Source organism: Trichomonas vaginalis, chromosome I, assembly GCF_026262505.1.
Source record: "Trichomonas vaginalis G3 chromosome I, whole genome shotgun sequence".
Lineage (NCBI taxonomy): Eukaryota > Parabasalia > Trichomonadida > Trichomonadidae > Trichomonas > Trichomonas vaginalis.
This window is the reverse complement of record NC_067203.1, coordinates 8,755,821-8,769,831: the sequence shown is the minus strand read 5'-3', so window position 1 is coordinate 8,769,831 and position 14,011 is coordinate 8,755,821. Positions and strand designations below refer to the sequence as shown.

At 31.9% G+C, this 14,011-nt stretch overlaps 4 protein-coding genes across 4 annotated transcripts, besides 3 other annotated features; 2 read left to right on the top strand and 2 right to left on the bottom strand.

The window, feature by feature from the left end:
• Positions 1–929: 929 nt before the first annotated feature.
• Positions 930–2,653, bottom strand: TVAGG3_0953980 (plasma-membrane choline transporter family; the record flags this gene model as incomplete). Its single annotated transcript, XM_001581627.1, has 1 exon — positions 1,079–2,641. The coding sequence occupies one exon, from the start codon at positions 2,639–2,641 to the stop codon at positions 1,079–1,081; it is 1,563 nt and encodes a 520-aa protein (XP_001581677.1).
• A 617-nt stretch (positions 2,654–3,270) lies between these two features.
• On the top strand, positions 3,271–4,497 carry TVAGG3_0953970 (protein ubiquitination; the record flags this gene model as incomplete). Its single annotated transcript, XM_001581626.1, has 1 exon — positions 3,271–4,497. The coding sequence occupies one exon, from the start codon at positions 3,271–3,273 to the stop codon at positions 4,495–4,497; it is 1,227 nt and encodes a 408-aa protein (XP_001581676.1).
• A 737-nt stretch (positions 4,498–5,234) lies between these two features.
• TVAGG3_0953960 (uncharacterized protein) lies at positions 5,235–5,810 on the top strand (the record flags this gene model as incomplete). The annotated part of the gene is made up of 1 exon (XM_001581625.1): positions 5,235–5,810. The coding sequence occupies one exon, from the start codon at positions 5,235–5,237 to the stop codon at positions 5,808–5,810; it is 576 nt and encodes a 191-aa protein (XP_001581675.1).
• A 58-nt stretch (positions 5,811–5,868) lies between these two features.
• On the bottom strand, positions 5,869–12,812 carry TVAGG3_0953950 (ataxia telangiectasia mutated (ATM) -related family; the record flags this gene model as incomplete). Its single annotated transcript, XM_001581624.1, has 1 exon — positions 5,888–12,706. The coding sequence occupies one exon, from the start codon at positions 12,704–12,706 to the stop codon at positions 5,888–5,890; it is 6,819 nt and encodes a 2,272-aa protein (XP_001581674.1).
• A 235-nt stretch (positions 12,813–13,047) lies between these two features.
• Positions 13,048–13,088: a mobile genetic element.
• Positions 13,089–13,451: 363 nt separating this feature from the next.
• Positions 13,452–13,536: a mobile genetic element.
• A 162-nt stretch (positions 13,537–13,698) lies between these two features.
• Positions 13,699–13,786: a mobile genetic element.
• Positions 13,787–14,011: the final 225 nt, after the last annotated feature.

Sequence of the window (14,011 nt, the reverse complement as noted above, 5' to 3'; positions counted from 1 at the left end):
AATAATAAATTCGATTTCGAAAATTAAATCAAAAGTCTAATAATTGATGGCAAAATGTATTATATGTATATTGATTTGACGTAATAATTATATTTTTGATTAATATTTTTATTTCTAAAGAGCAATAAAATATTTTCATTTCCTCTTTTTCTTTTTTTAGAACGGAAGACTCCATGACTTTTCTTTCATTCAATATTGATATGGAATATATTTAATTTGTCATTCGATTTTAAAATTATTTGGTAATTTCAAATCTCTTTTTTTTTCTTTTGTGTTTGCACATGATTTCGATTGACAATCCACGAAAATTGTTTATTTTATAAACAATCCATTAAAATTGCTGGATTTTGGTTTTGAAAGGCTTTTCAAAATAATATCCAGTTTTATAAATCTCTTCTTTATTATGAATCGATTTATATTTTCGTATTTTTGAGCTGGAATTACAATAACTGAAAATTCAAAAGTGGAAATATGTTTATCACAAATTTTGAATAGCACAAATTCAGATAAACCAGAATTTATTTACTCATTATTTCAGATGCCAAGGTATAAACCGAAGCATAATATAATAGTGATACATTTTAACCCTACAGATCCATTCACTTATTACGATATACTCGGAAAAGGTGTAAATGATACAAAATTGTTAGATATGAAAACTATTAAAGAAAACAAAGAATTGTATGCTTTAATTCATCCACATGTTCCTCCACCTCATCCAATTCCTATAATAGACTCAATACAAATTGAAATACAACCAAATGCACCCTATATTAATAACAATTTAAGTCTAGCTCCACCTGATACCCTGGATGATCAAGATTTTAGAGAATTTTGTGTAACAAATGAAGGTGGTAATACCAATTTCAATGAGTTGATTCAGTATATTTAAATGAGGAAGATTTTCTTCCTCCAGATGATTGCTTTTAGAAATATTTATCATATCCTATATCAGATATGAAATTCACAAGGCTTAGATTTTAAAAAATTATCTCAAAATGTTTTGGATTTTTTTATAAATAAAAAGATAATATACATAACAAATAAAAAATATAAGATATGCTGATTGCAACATTAGTTACGCTTGAGTACTTTCCTGAGATTCTGGTTTGCAATTTCCGAATAAAGTAACAACTTCCCAAAGCTGTGGAGGGGCTATAGCATTTTGTGCACCATGATCTTTGACATCTTCATGAACGCAAACAAGAATTGATTCGCATGATGCAAAAAGAAGTGTTTCTACGGAGTCAACAATATAGAATATAATAATATATGTCATGGATACGAAGATTGTTGAATAAAATAATCCAATATAGCTAGATATAAAATATGCAATTGCAGAAAAAGTCAAAGAAATAGAAATCTTAATAAACCAGAACACCCTGTAAATAATTATTTCTGTTGCAGCAAAATTCGGATCCATAATGGCATCCACAGCCCATTTGCAAGAATCCCAGAAAGAAACTCCTTTCAAAGCCGTGAAAACAAAAGAGAGTCTATTAATATCGCCAGCTATCTTTGTAATGATGATAAATAGAGAGATTAGACAATTAATCAGAAATTTGACAAATCTGTTTTGTACTTTTTCTGAGTACTTTTTCAGCCTTTTGAGGAGATATACGAGATCGCTGAGTAAATATATGATAAACGATCCAAGGAAAACTGTGCCTGTATGATATTTAAGGATATGTTTGATTGATTCTGATAATGATGGGGGTTCTTTCTGGAAATATAAGCGGCATACAATTCTGGAAACTGAAATTCTCAAAAGTGTCCTAAGAAATTCATAAAACCATTGGCCTGCGAGTATAAATAAGATAATTGGCCAAACAAGTGATCCATGGCTTTCGATTTTCATTCTTCCATCTGATACTACTGCATCGCCTATTCCTTTTGAAAAGAAATAACCGAAAACGACAAATGCAAATGCAAACAGTCCTCCAAAGATAAGTATTGGGGCTACATGAAGTAACGAAGGTACTCTTCTGAATATATCAACTGAAACGGAGACCATTGGCGAAATTGCTGAGATATTTTTCCTGAAATAAATAAAAATGAAAATTAAGCTTATTGTAATGCTAAGAAGGAAAGCAAATGATGAGTAAAATTGATATCTTATTGCAAATACGGATGTTCCTCCTGTTAAAATGCATGAAGCAAAAATTGCTACTGTAAATAAAATCGAAGTAATCTTTGCGCATATAAAATAAACAGGTAATGATAAAACTATAACTATGGAAGCAAAAATAACGATGTATATCCAGTATGACAAGAAATCATCTACTAATTTAAACTTGTACGGGAGTTTTTTCATACTTTTTGCATCTAGCGGGATACAATATCGGAAAAATTTCCTTCCTGTGCACTGATTTGAGCAATAACGCTGAGTTCCATTTAATATAACGTAAGGAAAGTTTGTAAAATCATGATCTGTTGCACCGTATTTATTGTTATTAATTCCGCATCTAAATCCTTTTTCATTTTCAGGATGAATGAAGGAAAATTTAAAACCAGTTATTAAAACACCGCAAAAAACAAATAAAACTGCAACAAAAATAGGTAATGAGAAATGATAGCAGAGACTATCAGTTGTTATACCTCTGTCTCCAGGAAATTCCAATTCCTCATCTTGTTTAAGCATAAAAAATTTATCAAATTAAATCTTTAAAATCTTTAACCGTCACTTTCACAAATAAAATTTTATTCGAAATTTTCTAAAATTAAATTTGTGTTTTAAAAATAGTTGACTCGATAATTTTATTTGAATGCAATCAATTTTCAAAGTGCTTGTCAAAAAATCTGCCCATGAGATTTTGAATCCAAATCATTAAGAGTAACATTATTGCCCTGATACAAATACATGTTTTAACATTGTTGTTTTAAAATAACCGGATTTTGAAAAATTTAGATTGAAATATATGCAAAAAGTTGTATTCAAGCAGCATACAGAAAGTCAATCATGAGTTTTTGCACCACTTAAGGAGAAAATCTCCTATTGATTAGATAGATAAATAAATAAAATAATATAGGCTTATTATTACGTTTTTATCAGCTACACTAATTTGATACATATTTTTATAAGCCAACATAATAGTTTTGGGTATGATATGGTAATAATACATTTCTTCTCAATCAGAATAGCATTATTTCTTTCCTCTTTAATAAATTGTGTACATACTTTAGTAGTGATAACATGCATTTAAATTGAGGGTCGCTGATCCACGAGAAAGCCTTGAAAATCACAATAGTCAAAAAAACCTCTCAATTTTAATGGTGAGAATCCACATGAGTAGCCCAATTCTTCAACGATCAAAAAGCTTCAAGAACGCTCATTATGCAAAGATCACTATCAACGATAAAGAATTTAGAATTTCTCAGTCTCATGCAGTTTCAATGTTCGAAAAATTTTACTCTTGTTATCTTTTAGACTCAACATTTAATCATCTTCATATAAATTGTAATGTTAAGTACCAAGACTCATACGATGCCTTTGCACATTTAATTTTATATGGAGTTGCCGATTTGGAGTGCAATGAAAACGTTCTAAAAGATCTTTTTGCAATAGGAAAGGCTCTTGGATGTGAGGAACTTATGAACCTATTCAAAGTATACGTTGTTGACAAAATGGAAATTGATGTTGATAATTGTCTCAAAATTCTTGAATACTATATTGATATAGGTTCGGAAGAAAATATTATTAAATGTATTGATTTTGTTGCTTCAAAATTTTACACAATTGACATAGAAAAACTGAAATTACTTTCAATTAAATTCGGATTTGATGTTATACAAAGAATACTCAATAATGACAAACTTGCTATAGCTACAGAGGATTTATTAGCCAGTTATATCATAGCCTTGACCAAAAAGAGCAAAATTTTCTTTCCGTTAGTTGAATTGATTAAATTTGAACACTGCAGCGACCAAATTGTGAAAGAAATATATGAAAATACTGATAAACACACATTTGAGTTCATTACTAAGTCTCTTTATGAAGCATTGATTAGATCAAGAGATCCGAAGAATATTGAAAGATCAATTTATAAATCTAAATATTTCCGAAGTGGAAACGTCATTATGTCTTGTTCTTCAACTTATGACGGATCTCCTCAATACATAAATAAGTATGAAGAAGATCATTACTTTATGAGTAATTCTAATTCATGGGTTGAATGGAGAATTAAAGAAAAATATTCAATTCAGCCATTTGAATACATTCTTAGAATTGCTCCAGAAAATAAACATGTTTCAAATCATATTCAATCATGGAAGATTGAAGGAATTACTGTTGATGGGGAATCTAAAGTAATTTCTGAAGTATTTAATTCTCCAATGAAAGAAGGTGAAATCAGAAAAATCCCAATTAAAGCAAATGATAGATTTAAATCATTTAAATTGATTCAAAATGGAACAAATGTTGAAGGTAATTACTATCTTTTAATTGATGCATTTGACTTTTCAGGATTTATATTTGAAATCGAGGAAAAGAAGAAATAAATACTTTTTTTAGCTAATTATTGATATTCTTTAGAATTTTATAGCTCTGAGCTCTCATCATACTCTTTGCTTTTGGTTCACAAAATCAACAATAGGCATACTTTCCCAAAATAAATGATGTGAATGGATTGCTAATCAAAAATATGTATGTAACTCCCCTTTAGAGCAATCAATTTCGAATTAATCGAGGCAACAACTTTGAGAGTTTAGCTAGAAAATATTTCCAAAATTTATTGCTAAATACCTATCCATAACGTGAATTGGTAATGTTCGCACAATCCATACTCGAATTTCTCTTTGTTAAAAAATAGAGAGAACATGAGAATAAAAAGGAAGATGATAACAATGATGATTTAGTTATCAATGTTTTCCAATCAGGTTTCAACAACATTCCTGTACCTACACTGAACATAATAATATGGGTGAAGCGGGCATTCTCTGTGTAAAGCAATTCAAAGCATACATTAAAGAATTGTTTGAATCAAAATCTCTTGAAACAGTAATAATTAAATCTGCATTCTTGTACAGTCCCATGCATGACTTTCATATGAAAATTGTTAAAATATATTCCGACAATCATTGAAAGATATGGCATATTTTCATATTTCTTCAGACCATTTCAGAGATAAGACATGAATTATAGTTTGATAACTCGGATTTTCCTACAAGTCCAAAAAAAATGCCTTATCAATTCTGAGATATGGCAAATTGAAAAAATTTGACATTCATTTTCGGTGATGCCCAATCACTTTGATAGTATAATATGCATTTTTGGAGATGAGGAAGAAGTTGATAAATGTTGCCAAGACTTCGAAGCTTCCAAAATTAAATGGGATCATGAAGATCAATTATGTTTTTGTCAATTCATTGATCCACTGCCATCAATTGTAATTTATACAGATGGAGAAAGACATTTAAAAGAGAAAAGATTGCTCACCGATGAAGAAAAAAAGATAGTTGGCGAATATCTTGATTATCCATCAAAATATTGGGATGTTGAATGTTTATGTCAGGAAGGGCATTTAGTAAGGCATAATAAAAATATGGCGATTTACTCATGTTGGACACCCAATGTACCAATTGCAAGAAGAATTTTTAACATTTTTCACATGAAATATCCTAAATTAAATATAAGCTTCGAAGGAGTTGCCGAATTTTGCCCTGAAACCTATGTTAAATTTCTTATAAAAGCAGATTCTCCAGTAATGACCATCGAAGAAATAAATCAAAGACATGAAGAAGAGCGGCGACGTAAAATTGAAGAAATTTTAAGGATGCTTAACTACCCTTTTTTTCCCCTTGCAACAAATTGATTAAAAATATTTAATTGAATTTTTATAAAACAAACAAAAAAAATTTTACAACAATAAAAAAATAATTAAGATAAATATTACCAAAATGGTGCCCAGCCACTATACATCTTTGAAAGATTATAAGCGCTTGTTGCTGAGTTAATCAACAGCTCTGTCTGTTGTTCAACTGTTAGCGGCTGTCTCTTCTTCTTCGCCATGTCTGTTCCTGTCAATTTACTCTTGACAACTGATCTGATTTCGTCAGTCATTGATTCGCTTCTTGGAATTCCGATTCTCTTTCCTCCAGCCATGTATGTGTCCATAACCTTGTGGGCTGGTTTCCTTCTCCTCACTGACGGAGAATCGGGGACTTCAATCAATGGCTCGTGGACGAAAATCGCGAGAACTAAAATGAGAACTCTCCAATTTTCTCTCAAAATTGCCAAAATGTCACTGAATGAAGATTTGAAGATTCCGTTGTATCCAGTCAATCCCATTGCTTTCACCATCATTCTGGTGAGCCTGAATGGAACAACTTCAGGGAGATAAGGTCTGTTCATTGCTTTCTCGAAGCAATCACCGAAATCGATGTGAACGACTTTTCCTGTGATTTTATCAATCAAAATATTTCCAGGATGTCTATCTCCCAAACCAATGACGTATCCGATTGCGTCGTTGATGGAATTCGATGTAGCAAAGGTATCAATCATCTTTAGCCAGTGCTCAGCGTCAGTCGCCTTCAGCCAGAAGAAAGAAGCAATATCAGTATCAGGATTGATTCGACAGAAATTGTTGAAAATTTGCAATTTCTGTATCGGCATCATGTTATCGTAACTGATATACATTGTTTGCTCGAGCATCTTGAATTCGTCTTGTTTCTCATCGAATTTCCTGATCTTCCTGTATTGATCTATAACGCTCCTCAATGTATCTGTGCCTGGAACCCATTGAACTAATCCATTCGTTGAAGAAATCGGAATAACAGACATCGTGTGGAGCAATAAATCTTTCATCACACATTCTTTCTTCAAAATTGAATTGACCAATCTGAAGAACTGCATAACTCTTTCATCCAATCTCAAGTCTTCGTGTCCTTTAAGTAGATACTGATACATTGATCCATCTTCACCTTTGATAACTAATGATTTCGGCTGTTGTTTCGTGTCGTAAATCATTAATTGTTCGATGAAATATTGGATTCTTATTATCTCTTTTTCGGGTTTATAAGTACCAGGGACAGCGAGTTTGAAGTGAGTTATCTGGCAGAGTTCTTGGGATATCGATTGCAACTCGATGTATTTGATATCTCTGCATGCAATTGCAAGTGCCGATTCGAAGGAATTTCTCCAAGAAATCAAGGAATTCATGTGGAAATGACTCGAAGGAGTAAATGTTTCCAACAAATGTTCAGCTTGGCTCAACTCGTTTGCGAATTGTTGTTTAACAACTTCTTCTAGCAAACACGTTGGTGTTTTAGTTGTTTGAACAATGTCATCAATAGATTCAACGATATCATTCCATCTTCCATCGGAAATTGCGTCTTTTATGTCCAAAACAAATTGTCTTAACCAATCATACCATGTAACACTGACTCTCAACAAAGCATCTCTTATTAGGATGACTTCTGATGCTTCTTGAGGCATTGCTGCTTGGAATTCTTGGAAAAGATTGGAGGCAACTCTGCATCTCCTTTCATTTGATGATTCTTCCATGACAATGATCGAAAAAATAATTGCATGGTAATGTTGTTTCAACATCTTGAAAATGATGTCATGAACAAAATTCGCGACATCTCTCGATGGATGAGAAAGTTGTACAAGCAATTGCAATGTACTCTTCAACAATAATTGAGGAGGCAAATTCTCAATCGACTCAGATGTTTTAGAGAAAACATCAGGATGATCAGCGTGATCAAAGAAAATGTTCAAAAGTTGGACAACGTCAGGGAAAGAAGCGTCTTGGTTTACGCATTCTGTTAAACAAGAAATTGCTGTTGTCACGTAACTATCGACATTGTTTTGACCATTTTCAATGAGTTCAGCTGCAACGAAAGCCCATTTTCGAAGCACTTCCGCTCTCATTACATTCGATGTCAAATTCAAAAATGTTGATTGAGTAAAAGTATATTCTGTGAAAGAAGAAGTAACTCTAGAGATTCTTCTCGATGAATGTTCGTTTTCACTTGACAATCTTCTTTGTATCTTGTTGTTTCCAGTGAGTTTCGCTGCTTCTCCGAGGCTTTGGTACGCAGTTAACAAAGAATCAAATGAATCTTTTGTTTCTATCAACCAACTTGAATAAAGATACAAACATTGGCATCTTAATGTATCTTTTGTTTGTGGAAGCATTTCTGAGATCATTTGTATTGCTTTCTCTTTTTCTCCACAGTTATATCTAGCAATGATGTTGCACAATCTATCAACGAAAGGTGCTGATCTTTCATTGTATTCTGGGAACAAAATATTAAATGTATTCATGTGGATTTGAGCATTATGTTCAGGACTTTTGAGTAAAAAGAATTTAATCAAGTTTTCATCACGAGTTTTTGTTATACAAACTCTATTTGAAATTAATTCGAACCAAATGTGGAAGTTTCTTGGCGCAGTAACTAATCTTTGTGCCCAGTTCTTTTCGAACGCAATTTTATCAGTTGAATTCATGTATTTCATCATTTCTTCGATTTCAACTAATTTTTGCGCTTGAAGAACGATTTCTTTATGAACTTTTTGATGCTCAGCCCAAAAAGAGAAAGGTCTAGAGGCAATTAAAGAAAATCCATGATCAATACAACTTGAAATCTTTTGGTATTGTTCAGGAGATCTTTCTCCCAAATAAGTATGTAATCCATGGAGTGCAATCATTATGTTGCAATGGAAATTGTCTTCAGGAGAGAATTCCAAGAATTGCTCCAACATATCCCATTTTCCAAGATGAAGAGCTGCTTCTGCCAAAAGAGGAGATGATTGTGTCTTAATAGATCTTTGCTGTTTCTCGAATTCATCTGTGAAATCAATTACTGATTTCCATTGATTCAATCCACAGTAACTTTCTATCAAAGAAATAAAAGTATTAGGATCTTTTGATTTAGATCTAAACTTGTTTTTCAAGTATTCAACAGATTGATCATACAACTGCAATTTTGTTAAAATTACAGGATCTTTCAAAGTTGTTTTACACATGTTGTAAATTGCCAATGCATTTGGTCTTTGTCCCAACTCCAAATATATATTTATTATCTTTTCAAGAGCTTTTTTATCTGTTGGTTTATATAATTCTTCTTGGAGTTTCAAGGCAAATGAATAATAACCATATTTCATTGACGCATTAACAACACTTTGTTTAGAAATAGGAATATCTTTTTGAATCTTATGCATGAAAACTAACAAAGTTAAAAGAATTCTTCCTACTTGTTCATATGTTTCTTTCGATTCTAAAATAGCTAAGATAGTTTTCGCCATCATCTCTTTTCCATCTTTTGACAATTCATCCCAAACTGTCAAAAACACAATGTTAAACATACTTAAAGTGAAAGTTTCAGAAGATTGAGAAATACTTGTGCATTCTCTAATGACTAATTTAGGATTCGTTGATATCATTAATCTTGTTAAATTAATCAACCATTGTCTTAAATAGCTTTCTTCGCCAAAACTTGGATTTGACAATTTTTGCATAATTAAATCTTCATTAAATGAAAATCCTGAATTAGAATTGTCCAAAGGAACAACATTCGGTTTTTGTGGAACAGGAGTTGTTACATTATATGTCCCAACTTCTACTGATGTAACAACACTTATAAATTCATCGGATGTCAGTTTCTTAGCCATCATTTGCGTCATGATCGGAGAAGCACTGAATAAAAACGGTTTGCCATAAGATTTGACAAAAACCGTCATCATTTCAATACCAGCGGCTTTAATTGCCTGATTTTCAGAGAAAATACTTGTTCTCATTGATCTTAAGATCATTCCTATAAACGGCATTAAGTTATGTGTCGGAGCGAAACTCGACAAAACCTTTAAAGAAGCAACAACAACTTCAGGAATTGTTTTATCACAAATAATTGCATCGCAAACTTGATTAACAATTAAATTCGCTTGGTCGAAAGTATAAGGATTCAATTGTTCAAAGATTTGGAGTATTAATAAAGCAGATTCCAAATCACTTGTCTTAGAATTATCCATACTTTCTATTAACAAACAAAACAAAGAATGAGAAATAGGAGTAAAAGCATCACGAATTGAAACAACCAAAGCTAAAATAATCTTGATTTGCTGCAAACTAAGATATCTTTTCTTTTGAACATTATTCAATACAAAATTAAATATCTGAGGAACAAAATGAACAATGACATTTCCCGCCTTATAAATGAAAGGTATCAATATCTCTACATATCTACTTTTCGTGTCATCATCCTTAGAAGTATTCAATAAATTCAAAAGTTGGTTTGCGAAATAATCAATCAAAGGAAGCATCCACAATTTTTGTGGTTGTATTACTTTGACAATTGCTTCACTTGCAATTGCGTGATAATCCTTTTGTGAGATGTCCATTAATATATTAACTAATGACATCATAACGTAATGACCAATATATATTTCTTCCTTTCTTTTATCCAATAAATATGATTCATCAATTTCGGTGTCAGAATCTCTACTTGGCTGGAAGAATTTTCTTGCGAGATCTTCATCGATGTTATCAGGAAGAGGTGTTGTTATTGGTGGATTAGTTGGATGCAAATCCAAAACACCTATTGCACCGAAAACTCTCAATATTGCTATACGTGTTTTTCTTGAAACAGTTATATACAACAATGCAGAACAAGCATTAAAAATTGTTGCACACGTTGATCTAACAGCTACAGAAGCGGCAGGAGGTGTCAACAAGTCAAACAAACAACGAAGAACAGCAAGAATCAATGCTCTTGGCATAGATAATTGTAGATAACTACATAAGTCATTAACAATCTGTTCAATGTTGTTTTCAATTTTATCTTTGTCGTTTACAGCAAATAATGGCAAAGATTCAATCAATCCTATTTTTAATGTAACATCATTATTCTCTTCAATGAAATTGATGTACGGACTTTCTTCTTCAACATTGTTTTGACTCATGACATCAAAAAATACTTCCAAAAATATATCCGTGTAAACTTTGATAAATTTTTGACCGGCTCTGAAAATATGAGGTAATAAACGACCGATTCTTCCTCTTTGTCTGATGGATGTGATATTCTTGAGTGCGTAGAAGTAGTCGATGATGCATTGCCTAATTATTCCCGTAACTGTCATAGGATTGATTTCAATTAAATTTCCAAGAATTTTAATTGTTTCAATTCGAACGGAATAAGCATCATCATTCACGAAAACCTTCAACATCTCCAATGCTTTGGGTGTAGCAAGTTCTTCGAGACAGGATTCGGCGATACTCTCTAAAACTGCGCATCTGACACTTAAATCGAGGTCTGACATCGCTCTTTGTAGTTCCTGGAGGACAATCGATTGTGCTGAGATGCTTTCGTTCGATTGGAGAATGTTAAAAATGGCTTTCGGAGCGGTTTTTCGGATAGATACGGATCTTGATGTCGTAAATGGAAGAACCATCATTAAAAGCTGGTTATCTGGTGGGAAGTACTCTGATGGCATGTTTGCAATAAGTTGGAGACTGAATAATGGGGTTTCTGTCGTTAATTCTTTTTGGAGTTTTCCAAATAGGGAATTTAGAATGTAATCTGGGAAGATGTCGTCGAGGGATGTAAGGACAAGGAAGAAATCTCTGTAATTAATGGATAATGGAGCTTGTACAAGCTTGTGTGCCAAAGATGAATCAAATGGAACGAAAGAATCAGGGTCAAATTGAAGGAAATATGAAAGTAAACTAAAGGCTTCTGAATACATCTCGTGATTTACTAAAGAATTGGCGATTTCTTTGATTGATTCCATATTATCCAAAACAAAATCGGGAACAAACTTCGAAAGTTGGATTAATGAGTTCGTTAGCTCTGTAGTAAATTCAAGAATCATCTCTTTGACGTGAGTGAAGTAGTTATCTCCGAAATAATCCATAAATTGTGCAGAATCTGCGTAAGAAATGGATGATTCAAGGCATAAGCAGTTCGATTGTACAAGAGGTGTTGATGTTTCGTAAATATATTCGATTTGTCCGCATAAATTTTGAATAAAAGGAGTAAAGTAATCATTTACTTGAACGATCAAGCATGTAAGTAATCTGATAGCGGCATTTTGTTTGGCAGGATCATTTAATGTTAGTAATGATAATGAGAGCTTGCTTAATACTTCTAAATAGTTCAGAAGTTCCGATCTGCGATAACGAAGTACTGCTGTAGTAAATGCTGAATATGCGGCAATAGTTGCATCTGAAACACGTGTTGATTGATGAACAAGTAGTATATTTGAAGCAGATAAGATAGAAGAAAGGTAAATTACGACGCTACTGCCAGCATTATCGGATAATTCGTAGATCATCCATGCTGCAGCAAGATGGCGTTCTCTGCGGCCGTGAGAATGAAGCCAGCCGATTAAACGATTGATTAAATGAGAAACGTAATGAGATTGTTCTAAATTTGGATGATGAATTAAATTTCCTGCGACCCAACTTGTAAATTTGACAAGTTCAATTTCCTTTTGAGGTATAATTCTGTCAAATAAATTTGATAAAACGGTAAAATTATTGTACCCGAACGAGTGAAGCGAATTAATTGCTATTGCTGTTCTAAATGCATCTTCTGGTTTGGATGATTTGGCTAGACTCTCTACTAATTGTAAATATTTTTCGATGTATTCGGTAAGAGATATATTACTCATGCGCACCATTTCGTGGTAGAATTCAAAATAATATTTGTCGTATTGCTTTTTCATCTCTTCATATGTATTAGGGAGAGAATAGCTCGACAAATTCATCTATAAAAAATTTTTTAATATTCACTTCAATTATAAAAATTTTACAATATTTATGGAGATAAAATAGTGTATTTTCAACAAAAAGCGATTAAAAAAATTGAAAGATAGCGGAACTTTATTTCGTTTCAATTTTGATGATAATTTGACCGATCAAAAATTGTACTAGATAGATCCTGATAAACTATAAATTGAAATTTTTTATTATAAAATCTGTCGTTTAAAAATGAATCCTTTTCTACTCACAATTCCTTTCAAATTTTGTGAGAATGTGTAAAGATAAATAAACAGTTTTTTCAATCCCCATAGGAAATAAATTTTCCAACACCCTAATGCTGTTAAAATGTTACATATTAAGTTCTGTCAAAATGTAAGCTATTGAATTTTTTGAGAGGGAAATAATCGTCGAGGAAGTAAAAAGTGACGCTTTAGGAAATATTATTAGAAATATGATAATAAATATATTTGAAAAAATATGTTTTTTTCCAAAATTGAAATGTTCATAGAATATTTTGAAATATGTAGGGAATTGAATTTGGTAATATATGATAAACAGGATTTTTAAATTTCAAGGAAAAATAGCTTTTGTGAATACTTTTGAGAACTCTTCTCAAAGATCATGATTCAAATATATTAAAGAGCCAAAATATTAGAGATGACTTCATAATCAAAATTTTACATTTTAATTATTTAGAAAAACGTATTAACCTCAATAAAAAATATCTCAAAGATTAATAGTTAATTTAGGGTTTCCTAGCTATCTAGAGGGAATTGTTCCTTATGATGTATATATTTATAATGTATGCATCATAAGGAACAATTCCCTCGCTGAAGTGAGAAAACTTGTTCGCAATTGTTTATCATTTCGAACAAGTTTTCTCGTTTTTAATAACAAACTAAAGGCTATGAGGCACTGATTATATATTAGTGCCTCATAGCCTTTAGTTCCCAGTAGATAGCTGGGAAACTTTCTCCAAATGATAAGTTATTTAGAGAAAGTTTCCCAGCTATCTAGAGGGAATTGTTCCTTATGATGTATATATTTATAATGTATGCATCATAAGGAACAATTCCCTCGCTGAAGTGAGAAAACTTGTTCGCAATTTTCATTGCGAACAAGTTTTCTCGTTTTAATAAAAACTAAAGGCTATGAGGCACTGATTATATATTAGTGCCTCATAGCCTTTAGTTCCCTGTAGAAAAGATCGAAATTTTATTGTGATTTTAACTGATCTATATTTCGCTTGCGTTATTTGAATCTTTTCTTTTGCATATGTCATTCCTTTCACTTTTCGAATTTCATTTGCC